General features: G+C 37.5%; 1 protein-coding gene across 3 annotated transcripts; it reads right to left on the minus strand.

The window, feature by feature from the left end:
* Positions 1 to 2,266: 2,266 nt before the first annotated feature.
* On the minus strand, positions 2,267 to 8,598 carry cntd1 (cyclin N-terminal domain containing 1). Of its 3 annotated transcripts, none has more exons than XM_067430065.1 (7): positions 8,364 to 8,598; positions 6,566 to 6,641; positions 6,310 to 6,490; positions 6,068 to 6,230; positions 5,835 to 5,979; positions 2,659 to 2,755; positions 2,267 to 2,563 (listed from the first exon to the last, which is right to left on the minus strand). In XM_067430065.1, the coding sequence occupies exons 1-7, from the start codon at positions 8,536 to 8,538 to the stop codon at positions 2,378 to 2,380; spliced, it is 1,023 nt and encodes a 340-aa protein (XP_067286166.1). In that variant the 5' UTR covers positions 8,539 to 8,598; the 3' UTR covers positions 2,267 to 2,377. The 3 variants fall into 3 exon arrangements, with proteins under 3 accessions (XP_067286166.1, XP_067286168.1, XP_067286167.1); XM_067430067.1 differs by having other exon boundaries at positions 2,307 to 2,538; XM_067430066.1 differs by having other exon boundaries at positions 2,307 to 2,571.
* Between the last annotated feature and the right edge of the window lie 3,960 nt (positions 8,599 to 12,558).

The raw sequence follows: 12,558 nt of genomic DNA on the forward strand, positions 1-12,558 counted from the left end.
ATTCTAGCCCCTTCATTAAAGTAAGGTTGAACCACTGGAGTCACATGGCTATTTTAACCATGTCTTTCCTGCTGTCTATAGAGGGGTCAGAGAGCTCTCGGATTTCATCCAAAATATCTTCACTTGTGGTTCAAAGATGAACAAAGGTCTTATGGGTTTGGAATGACATGAGGGTGAGAAAATGATTTAATTCTTGGGAGAACATGAAATATTTTCAAAATGCATGTTATACATCTTATTGTGAATGGTAACACATTCACTATAAACTACGACTTTGCCTCAAACTCCTAATTTACTGCTAGTTATAGTAAGGTAGTTGTTCAGTTTAGGTATTGGGTGATTATGGGATGCAGAACATGGTCATACAGAATAAGGCATTAATATGTGCTTTATATGTTCTAATAAACTAGTAATATGCATGCAAATAAGCAACTAGTTAATAGCAATAATTGAACCCTAAAATAAAGTGTTACCTTGTGAAACAAAATATAGGTGTAATTTTTTTTAATGATAATGTTGAATTAAAATGTCAGAAATGGATCTTAAGGATTCTATCTGGTTGATGTATGCAAGACTTTTCCAACCATGATTCATGTCCAATTTTGATTTTTTTTTCCCCTCCTATGTGGCACAGATCGGATATGACCCATGAACATGCAAGCAGGAAAAAAGCACACGATTCCGAAATTCTCAGATCAGTTTCAGGACTCATGTGGATATAAAGCTGATATGAATCGGATACATTTGCCTCTGCCATGTAAGCAGACATATGAGTGTTGTGCATCATTGGAAACGGTCAGGTCAACTCAGGTGGACCCTAATCACGATCACATGACTCTTAATGCCCAGGCTACAACAAAGGCTCTCCTCTTTTTCTCTGCCTAACAGACCAATGTTTTGCTGACATCTTCCTTGGGTTGTTTTGCCAATTGTATAGTGTAAATAATGATATTATAGGTCACATTTAAAATATCATATAAGCTAGTCTTCCAAAAAAATCAGATAAAGTTAAAAAAAAATGGAATTGAGCACTAAGACCTGCAGTGTAAATGCAGAGAACAGAGAACATAAAACCAGGATCAATATTAGTGTGCCATTTCAGAGATGGAGAGAGCTTTGCGGTAAACTTTTACAGTACGTGTTGCACAGAAATATTTAGCCATTAGTTGCAAATACTGTGCGTTCGTTCAAATGTACTTTTAGTGCGATTGTTTTAAACGCGCAAAACTGCGCAGCATTATCCCACCAAAGAATATGACAAATATTCACATATCAGTAAAAAGCTAATATAGCATTATATTTCACGTTTTTTGCAGAGAATTCATTATGGTGGCATACAATAGTGAGTACAGTTAATACAAATGACTTATCCGTGAACATGATTTATTACTTTCATACGTCTCTTTCGACATCTCCCATTGTTCCACTCTCGTCATCGAGCTTTGCTTTTGGTATTGGTTTGAAAATGTGCCCTCTGGTGGCAAAAAACCTACAGATTGTGCCTTTTAAACATACACTCTCAGAAAAAAAGGAACGGTACTGTCACTGGGGCGGTACCCTAAGGTACAAAAGTGGAAAGGTACATCTTTGTACCTTTCTCACCCCTATAAGGTACATATTAGTATTGCGGTTTAGTACCTTTCAGTTTTGTACTTTGAGGCTGATTTATACTCCTGTGTCGGACCTGCGCCGTAGCTTCTACGCTGTGAGCAACACGTCGATTTCCATTAATACTTCTGCATCCTTGTCTGCGCGACTTGCAGTTACACATGCAGAGGGAGCATGTGTATCCTCGAGGGAGGGGTTCTGGCAGACCAATCACAGTGCTTGTTACATTTTTGAAGAGGTGCACATCAGGGTACGTCGCATGCAACACACAGCCAACGACGTATCTATGGCGTTCACTTGACACAGAAGTATAAATTGGGCTTTAGGGTACCATCCCAGTGACAGTAATGTACCTTTTTTTCTAACAGTGTAGTATTCAGTAGTGTTCAGTCTTGCCCTGAGGTCTTGTGAATAAATGAAGACTAAAACAGGAGACCGGGAAGAAGTATGTCCCTGCCAATTTCACCATCCACACAATTTCTATTTTTTGTCCATGGCTTATTTTACTAGATAGCAAATTAATGCCATAATAAAATCTAAATATAATTTAGCTATGAAAATATTGTGTCACACTGTTAGCATCATCTGCTATACGATGCAAGTCTCATATATTAATTTATTTTAGAAAACGTTGCATAATAAAAATGTGAATGGCAAGTTAATCTTTTATTTCAATATTTAATCTTTACATTGTTCCTTTTTTTGTGAGAGAAATCAAAATCGAAAGTAATATTGTTCCAGCTGTGTGCAGTTACCATCACCCGTCTTCTTATATCTGTACTCTAGCTGTAATCTGCTCCTCACACTTCATATTTCTGACTTCAAGTGTCACATGGATTTGGTCTTGGTGATGTGCATCAGTGTGACATGTGCAAAGTCCACGATACTCTGGCCTGAAATCCCTGTTATCCCTGTCAGCTCCTCCACTACCTGCAGCGCACATGAACCAAACACACTAGAATCCTTTGAGATTGAAAGTGACAGATATTTAAAATACACTTCAGAGCTGACGGACTGACTCATGATGTAGATTCAGGAGCGGTTCTGTACCTTTTCCCATGTTGAGATATGATGAATGAAGGCGGCCACCGCAATGACTCCGACTCCCAGAAGCATGAAGTCCTCTGTCACCGACACAAACTTGGCTCTGTTACAAACACAAGATATACGTCATATTTCCCCAGGCCATGGCAGGTTCCACCAACAAGCGGTGTGACTTTACCTCAGAATGAGTAATGACTTTGTTGAAGGTGAAGTGTGTAATTCATGCACCACCAAACAGCAAATATATTAACTAGATTTACATTTCCTGAAGGTAATGCGAGACCATAACACCCCACCATGAGTTGTGGGCAGTTGGCGGGGCAATGCTATTTGGTGTTTTAAGAGGTTTTAAGCATGTTATTATATAAAGTATTATATAGTGTTTCGATCACGTTCAGCTGCATGGTTCACATCACAGCACTTGCTATATACTAACTCTCTATCAACTCCGGAGCTGTGTTCGAAATCGCGCCCTATACCCTCAATCACTAGCTCCTATATTACTAAACTACTATAGTCCACTTGAAAGAGTGAACGAAAACGAGTGAGTGAATTCGGACACCGAGTGCGGCAGCTTTTGTATGGTTTGTAATCGCTGTTTAATAATCGTTTGAGACAGCAAACTTGCAGCTCTAGTATAAATAAAAAGATGTTGAACTCTGTTATGGAAACTATTTTTAAAGCTTAATCAAATTATTAATAATCCATTAAAAAGGTATTGATGCTTGTATGATATTATTACTCTGTAACCTACCCACATTGGACCAGCGGTTTGGAAAATTGATGGTTGAATGATTCAGCTGCATGCGGGATCCATCTTCTGACAAGATGTGAGAATTAATTTGCAAAACTCAGTGCATTTTGGGTATTTTAGCAGTTGAGCATACATTAGTTGTACAATCGTTATTGTGGTGCATTATGAGATTGAGTGAGTGCACTTGATAATGTCTACAATAGTTTCAGACACCACTACAAATGGGTGTCCCCTTAAATAGTGAATAAAAGGGTGATTTCAGACACAGCCAGGGTTTGAATCAGTTTATGATAAACTAATCATGTGCACCTTTAAAGGGGGGGTGAAACACTCAGTTTCAGTCAATCTCATGTCAATCTTGAGTACCTATAGAGTAGTATTGCATCCTTCATATCCGAAAAGTCTTTAGTTTTATTATATTTATAAAAGAAATATGGGCTGTACCGAGTCTTTCCGGAAAAAAACGAGTGCCTGGAGGCGTATCGTGTGGGCGGAGCTAAAGAATGACGAGCGCAAAGCGGTGACGTCTTCAAGCGTGGAGAAACTCATGGCTATCGAGCTCAGCTAATAGATATATGATCCAGAATCATTCGGAGGCTGAAATAAATTGAACAGGAGAAACAGCAACAGCAGGACGTCCGTCTCTGTGGTATGGACTGTATTTAGTGGCCTGTCAACATTTGTGTGTCTTTACTCAGATTATGAGGACATGATTCGGTTTATGGACTATTGTATGTGATTAAACCTTAGCAGTAGCAAGCAAAACGGTTTTGCACGTCAGAGTCAGACTAGTGTAACGTTATACAGAGAACAGCAATGGAGTCCGTTAGCGCATTTGAATGACGAAGCACGCGATCGTGTCGTTTACTGATGTTTACTCACGCGACGAGCCAACAGCACAGACATTTGAAGCAGTTTAACTCACCGGCTGCTTCCAAAGCAGGACCGAACCTTTATCGCTGGGACCGCTCCGTCAAAAACACACTTCTTTGGTATGATTTGGTAAAGTCCTGACAGCAGTGAACGATGAAGATCCACGTTTGCGATGCGACTGAAGCGATGTTGTGAAGCTTCCCGCCATTTCTGCGTTCAAATCGGTTCAAATGCAGTGCTGCCTTCCCAGAATGCTGTGCTGAAGCGTTGAAGTCGCTCGACGTCAACCATAGGAATAAAGTGGAGTGCGGCGCAGAGTGTTTATGGGCGTGCATATCCTCTCTCTCGCTCTAGTTCCGCGCGCGCGCACCCTACCGGGAGAAGAGCCCGTACGGCCCATACAAGGACCTTCCGCTCTATTAACGTCAAGTCGACCCATACTCGAAAAAAACTCGCCGAAACGTGTGAGAAACCGGAAGGAGTATTTTTGACACAGAAATACTCCATCAAACGTCCAACATTAGTTTTTGAAACTTTGTCTATGTTTAGGATGGGTCTTTAACAGTGTAAAAAGCTCAGTATGCATGAAACAGCATTTCACCCCCCCTTTAAGTGTGACGTGCAGAGAACAGCCAATCACACGAAACATGAAGAGCGTCCGCTTGATTCACTTTTCATGAGAGAGCATGTCACTCTGGTGAAGAATAAGAGAGTGTAATATCATGAATTTAATTTAACCCATTTACAAGGCAAGAAAAGCACAGCTAGTGCCTTTAATGTTTACGATAAAAGAAAATATCTAATTCAATTAATGCAAGTGAATCACTTTACAACAAGGTAACAATAGCATCTTGAACCGATTTAATTTAGGCTTTTAATGTCATATAAACATTCAACTCTTTCGACAGTTGCGGTAAACGGAAGCTCAAGCAATTTTGCTTGGCGTGCCAGAACCAATGAGGTTCATTATCATGTTACGCAGCACGTTTGAGCTTCAGCAAGAAACAACGAGCTTCAGTTTATGTTCGCTGAACAATGTTTATATGTGAATAAAATCCTAAATTCATCTTCAAAGTGATGTCTCTTTAAAAAATGTAGACTAAACCTCTGGATTCATATGGATTTGTTTTGTGGTCTCTTTATAAACTTTTGATATATGAGTCAAAGTGGTAGTTATGTCTGTGAGGGTGAGTATATTATGACATAATTGTAATTTTTGGTTGAAATAATTATTTAATTTTGAGCAAGAGATACAGGGGAGTGATTTTAATGTGTCAAATAAGTGTCACTTTAGTCAAAGATAATTAATCCAGTTTTGGTTTGCGATCTCTAGCCCATATTAAACCTACTCAAGACCAGGTTAGAGTAAGTTACCAAAACACTGCTCAAATTCAACTCAAACTTATATGAGTAGTCACTGAAACCAGGTTAATGAAATAGGCCATAGAAATGGCATATTTATAGTTTTCTCTTTCTTTACCTTTAAGAACATCCTTTAAGAGTAGAGAGAGTCAATGGAGGAAAAACAGCAGAAAATACAGGGGATATCCCGTACCTTTGCTCACGAGTAGGACTGGGGCATCCGGTGGCAGAAATGAGCAATGAGTTGTAGATTGTCTCCCTCTGCAGGTAAATAAACTGCAGTACATGCACACACAGGTGATGCAGCTGTGCCACGGGGACTGTTCGATTATTATGGCCTGTGTGAAAGCACAAAACACAATGTTTTAGATTATTGGTGTTAAATGTATAGCTTCGACCACAGAAAAACACCAGAAATAATCTTACCCAGCACTTCCAAAAGGGTCTCCACGTATGTTACAGGATTTGGGACATTCAAATTAAAGTTGAGAGTTTTTAAAATAAGAATCTCAGAGTCCAAGAGTTGCTCTTTGGAGGAAGGGTAATTGGCTGCATGCAGAAATCTCACCGCAATGTCATTGTTCACCACCTAGATAAATACAAATAGAGCAAATTACAGCATAACACATGGAATCTTTGTTTTGCTGTCATTTATGAACTAAACATACATTCGAGTACAGGTCCAGTTTGCTGGCTATCTGAACGCTTGAGAGGATGAAGAGAAAGAGCTTCTTCTTGAGTGTTTGGAAGATGAGATCCTCGTAGTTCCCGGTGTCCTCAGTTGAAACACCTTGCATCGGTCGACCTTTCTGACTATGGATTAGATCTTCAATATATTTGGCTGTAAACCTAGAGCATGACAAAGTGAAGGTGTTTTAAACAGATGTATGGTGAAAAATGTTCATTTGTGATCCTTTAAATTACCTTTCCAGTATTTCGATGGCCTGATATCCAACCACAGGGTTCAGTCCCAGCTCATCACAAAGAAGAAATACACACTCTGAGGGTTAACAAAAAAGTATCAATGTAATAGTATGTTTTGAACATGGTGTTATAATGCAATACTATATGAACATGTATGTTAATATACATGCTTCTATGTAAACACAAGAGTATTTGTTAAATTTCGCTTCAAAACACTTCAGGTAATATCTTAAATCTGGCATCTACTATCTAAATTCTTTAAATGAAAATAACTGCCTAACAATAGCCTACTTAGAAAAAACAGCTCATCATTTTATTTATACAGAAACAATAACCATCTTAACTCTTGTGTATCAATTTAAAGTTACTATGACGTCCTTAGAGGAGTCATACAAATCTGAAGATTTGGAGCACAGAATTAGGTTTGGACTCCTTTAAAAAGAAGACCTTTGGCCAATTTTTTTGTTGAAGTAAAAAAAAAAAAAAAAGGTTAAACAAAAAAAAGTTATAGATTTTTAGGTTTATGAAAATAATTGTCTTCCAAATTTAATGTTATCTCAAAAAAATTGCTCAAAAAAAACCTCTCAAATATTACATGCAAAGAAACACCTTTTTTTATTACAGAAACTACACTTAGACATCCATACCAACACACCTACACAAGTATAGCTGCATAATTTATACAAATTGCTTTATAATATACAGAAGCAGAAAACAGGGATAAAGTGAGTATTTTTCTTTATAGGCCAAACCTGAGAAAAATCTGGTTAAAAATATGTAAAAAAAATTAATTGTGAAGCCTTGCCACCAAAATTAAAGCCTACTAATAAAGATGGCATCATTTTATAGTTAAATGGCCCTGTAATTGAAAATTGGGGTTTTAATGGGGATATTTTTTTCTCCTTAGTGTCTTAAGAGTTAAATATGTTGTGTACTAGTAGAAAATAGATTTAGTAAAGGAAATGGGGTGAAATAAAGAAAGAAAGAAAAACTAAATTGAAAAAGACAAAAATTTCCATAAAGATGCATAAAGGTTTAATAAAATAGGGGTGTTGCTAAATGAACACACATCTCTAAGCTTCAGAAAGTTTGTTGAATTTGACATTTATCCAGCAAATTGCTTTTTACATTTAAATGGGGGGGGGGGGGATAATTGGGAAACAATTCATGTGGATTTTGTGAGAAATTTTTTGAAACAGTAGAAATTTTTTTACAGTCTATGAGTGGAACATATTTTTTTTCAATCTGAATTTGTACATGCGTTTCAAGGCTTTCATTTCAGAGTTGGATACAATCTTAAAATAGCGCGATCCCTTTAAATATGAAGTTGGAGTGTTTCTTGACTTAGAATTTTTGAAAAAACAAATTTGATTGTTTTAGGTAAACACTTTACCCACAGATGTAAATTGTTAAAGATTTACCAATTTTAACGGATGGAAGAATTATTTGAAGCGATTTACAAAATCTCTTCAGTGTTTGACGGACAGACAGAATGCCCTGAATGCAAAATAAAAGTCCCTCTTCTGGCAATAATCTGATTACAATAACACTTATCGGACGATGCCGATTTTTAATAGATACACTCTACAGGCCGATATATCGATAGACCCACTAAATCAAGTTAAGAACATTGTTTATAAATATATTAATTATTCAGTAACATACAGAGTGCATCACATGACATACGTTAACTTGCCATTTTGTCATCTGATACTATCTCTATATTACCATGGTACCTTTATAGTACTTTTTATTAAGGGTCTGAAAGTTAGTGTGCTAATTTGATGCAGACACTCACCCACTATTCTCCTTTCTTTGAGACATCCACACAGATCTGATACATTCTCCAAGTTGGATTTGTTTCTCTTGTTGAGGTTGGACAGAATGTCGGTTAAAATGTCTAACGACACTAATCCAAACCTCATGTTTCTCTGTTCCCTGCTGGGCAGTGAAAACTTAGCAGTGGGCGCCATTTGTTCGTAACGATGTAAATTTTCGACACACAAAACAGAATAACAACCGCTAGAAATGTCGTTTTCCTCCAGATGGCGCCCTAGCACAGAAAGCCAAATCCCATTTAAATTGGCACAAAATATAATTATTTAAACCTATAATTTTGAGACTTTATAACAGACGCACTAATATAAAATACTAAAGAGGAATTTCAATAATATATATATATTTCAAAATTCCTTAATCAAGTACCATAACGCCATATGAAAGTATTATTAACCACGTGACGACGCCAGCAACGTGTTGTTTTAATGAGAAGTGGTCTGGACATCGTTTTCTTCTGAATAAATTTCTTCCAGTGCTGTGGTTCAAATACAATATGCAAGGATACAGCAAATGTAAGAATACTACATTTAATAAAGTAATTAATATGCATCTATTCATGCTGTCTGCTCATGGACTGTAGGCTAGTTCACAAAAAAGGGGGCAAGATGAATGTAAGTATATAAGAATGACATTAAACATGGCACATACATTTAATAATGTTAGAGAAAATAAGAGGGCAATTATTTTAGTTAAATATAATATAATAATATAAAGATTATTTTTAAACTGAGGTTGATTCGAATCTCCATGTCAGAATATCTATTTTGTTATACTCAGGGTTGGGGAGTAACGTAATGTAACTTTGTTACGTATTTAAAGGTTTAGTTCAACCAAAAAATTAAAATTGGCCCATGATTTACTCAAACTCAAGTCATCCTAGGTGTATATGACATTCTTCTTTCAGATGAATACAATTAGAGTTATATTAAACATGTCCTGGCTCTTCCAAGCTTTATAAAGGCAGTGAATTGTTGGGTTATTTTTGAAGTCTATAAAAGTGCATCTATCCACCATATAACTGCTCCACACAACTCCAGGGGGTTAATTAAGGTCTTCTGAAGCAACATGGGGTGTTTGTGTCAGAAAAATATCACAATTATTACAACTTTTATCTCGCAATTCCCACCTTTTTAACACATAAGTGTGAATAAATCTTGCAATTCTGAGAGAGAGAAAAAAGTCAGAATTGTAAGATAAAAGGCGCAATTAGCCTACCTTTTTTTTTTTTTTGAAAATCTTTTTTAATCTTTGTCTTCTATTAGCCCAAGAGTTTGCCTGAGAAAGCCAAGAACTGAAAACAGGAGACGAAGTAATGGTAAAAAGCTGTCCCAAATTATGTGGTTTATTTCATCTTAATTGCAGAAATTGTAATGCTCAGACTTCATCTGACCAGAATCATTTCAAAAGATGTTATTATACCAAAGCAAAAGCTATTGAAAATGAACGTCAGAAATAAAATGACAATCAGTTAAGCATGATTTTAAACAGTCTATAGAAAGTTCCCTTAATCGGGAAACAAGTTTCCGTGAGGCAGTGGATGCTGACTTAGCAGCAGACATAGATGAGTGTATTTCCAAAGATCACTGGGGAAGTTGGATAAGGTTGGATAAGGCTGAGGTGTCTGGCTCATAGCCACATCAACACCTGAAAGATTTTGCCTATGAATACCGGGCCCTCTGCCTCAAGTGGAAGTCTGACAGAGGATGAGACATTAACCAGTACTTACACTATACAATGCTTCATCTGACACCCCAGTTTGCCCTCAAAGATCCATCATGGCTGTTGGAAAAGTTCACCGGGCTGTTAACCAGAAAACAGTGGCATGATAAAGTATGCAGGGTTAGATACTTATATGATATAGGATGCCCGCTTGGTGCTTCCCATTATAGCTGGCTTGGACTTCCTGAGAGCCGCGTAAGCCATTGTGGATGTTGGCTAAAGTAGATATGGCCTATAAAGGATATTCATCACGGCTCCTTGAATTAGTCAGGGCATTTTTTAATTTTACTCTGATTGTACTCATCTGAAAGAAAAATGTCATACACCTGCCCTAGGATGACTTGAGGGTGAGTAAATCATGGGCTAATGATTAATTTTGGGTGAAAGTGGGCTGATACTTCTATACTTTGCTGTAAAACAAAGATATTTTGAAGGATTTACATGACTAGATTTGGTCTTGATTCTGATTTTTGATTAATGATCAACGCTGAACATGAATCTGAGCACATGACGCATTATGAATTTCTCTTTATTAATCAATTGTCCCGCTAACAGAATAGCCATCAGTTCACCTGTGTAAACTGACTACTGATCAGTTATTATAGCCTTTTGTGTTATCAGTAACTTTGGGATATTGACTGCCACTTCTACTTGGCCTTCATTTGAGTTTTTGGTGGCATCTGTGTATAGTTTGTGTATTATTACCATATTTAAGCCCTATATATTCCTTTTCTCTCATTACGTTCATTTCATTACTTCCTTCTTTCTGTCTTATCATCAGTAATGTTAGATCTACATTTGGATGAGGAAGAATCCATAAAGTAATTTGTGGATACATCACTTGATGCACATTTTTACTCGTTTAGACCCAGCTCATTAATCTTTCCTTCAACTACCCAACCAAAGCTCTTATTTTTATTCAATCTTTGTTCCAACACATCTTTAATGTCTTACTTGGATGCACTTTGTCCTGACTTTTAACGTTCATCTACTAAACTGCCATTAGCTGTTGTCTTCTAAAATCAGAAGGCATTTAATTTACTTCTACCTGCAGTGATGAATTTGGAGTTGATGGATATTTTTCCCGCAGCAGATTCTCAATGCCAGCGCCTGAATTCTGTCTAGTTTCACTAAATGAGACTTCACAGCTAAGCTATATGCCATGCATCCATAGTCTAACTGTCAGACACAGACGAGGACACAGAGGGTTAGTGCAGAGTGCAGTGTTTATTAAACTGAGGTAACGGACACAGGTTCAACTCAAAAGTGAATCTCGACTTGTAGACAGGTAACACAATGATAACAGACTTTTCTTTGTGAAGACAGATGACCGTGACCACAAGGATGATGATGGGGATGACAAAGACAAGGATGAAGATGAAGCCAAGCAGGTAGGCTTCAGGTAAGTCACCGGTTGTAGTAGTGCTGATCGGTGCAAGACCAGACGAGGAGTGAAGGGATGAGGAGTGTTTATGTAGGGCACTGGTGATGGTGCACAGGTGTCCAGAATTTAGGTGATTGTGAATTCTGGTCTGAAGGTGGTGGCTGTGCGGTTGTGACACTTAAGGCTGCAACATACTCCGCAAGAATAGAGAAAAAAGTTCTCGCTCCCAGGGCTGCGAGAACAATATGACGTCAGTTTGTTCTCACAGCCCTGGTTTGAGAGTTCTCGCAGCTTGTTCTCGACACATCGCCTGAGCAGAACTTTTTTCTTGCGGGTGTCTGAGAACTATTGTGTGATTGGTCAGACATTTAAAGTGGGCGTGGTTAATGCGGAGAAACGCAGATGATCGGCACCTGCTTTTCTCGTGAAGTATGACGTACTGGCCATAGCGAACTTTGTTCTTGTTCTTGCCACCTCGAGAAAACAAACAAATGTCTTTGTTCTTGCAGAATATGTTCCAAGCTTAACACAGATCTTATCATTATGTATACTTTTTGTAATGCTCCTCTATCTGCTCCTTACTCCTGTCCTGCCATACATTTCATTACAAAACTCTTTTACATTTACTCACTATCTTATCTATATGTCCTTTCCATGTTAATTTGGTATCCAACCATACTCCTAGAAATCTAACTGTGGACACTCGTGCCATTTACTTTGTTATATATTTTAAACTTTAAATCATTATTTACTTTTTTATAAGAGATCACCAGTGGGAGAGGTTTTTCCCTACAATGACTTTATAGTACGGAGACAACTGAAACATCGTATTCAGACACTGCTTCTGATTTATGAGGATTAGAAAATATATTTTTTTAAATGTGTGGATTTTATGAATTTAGGTCGGCTGGTTACACATACTGTGTACACACATTAATGTTCCTTCCAACTATTGTTTTTTTTTTTTTAAACAGAACATTTGTTCCCCTCATTTACTTATTAACTATACCGGAAAGTTAAATGGAGTATTGCATCTTATATGTACTGTAAT

This window comes from Pseudorasbora parva, chromosome 21 (genome assembly GCF_024679245.1).
Source record: "Pseudorasbora parva isolate DD20220531a chromosome 21, ASM2467924v1, whole genome shotgun sequence".
Lineage (NCBI taxonomy): Eukaryota > Metazoa > Chordata > Actinopteri > Cypriniformes > Gobionidae > Pseudorasbora > Pseudorasbora parva.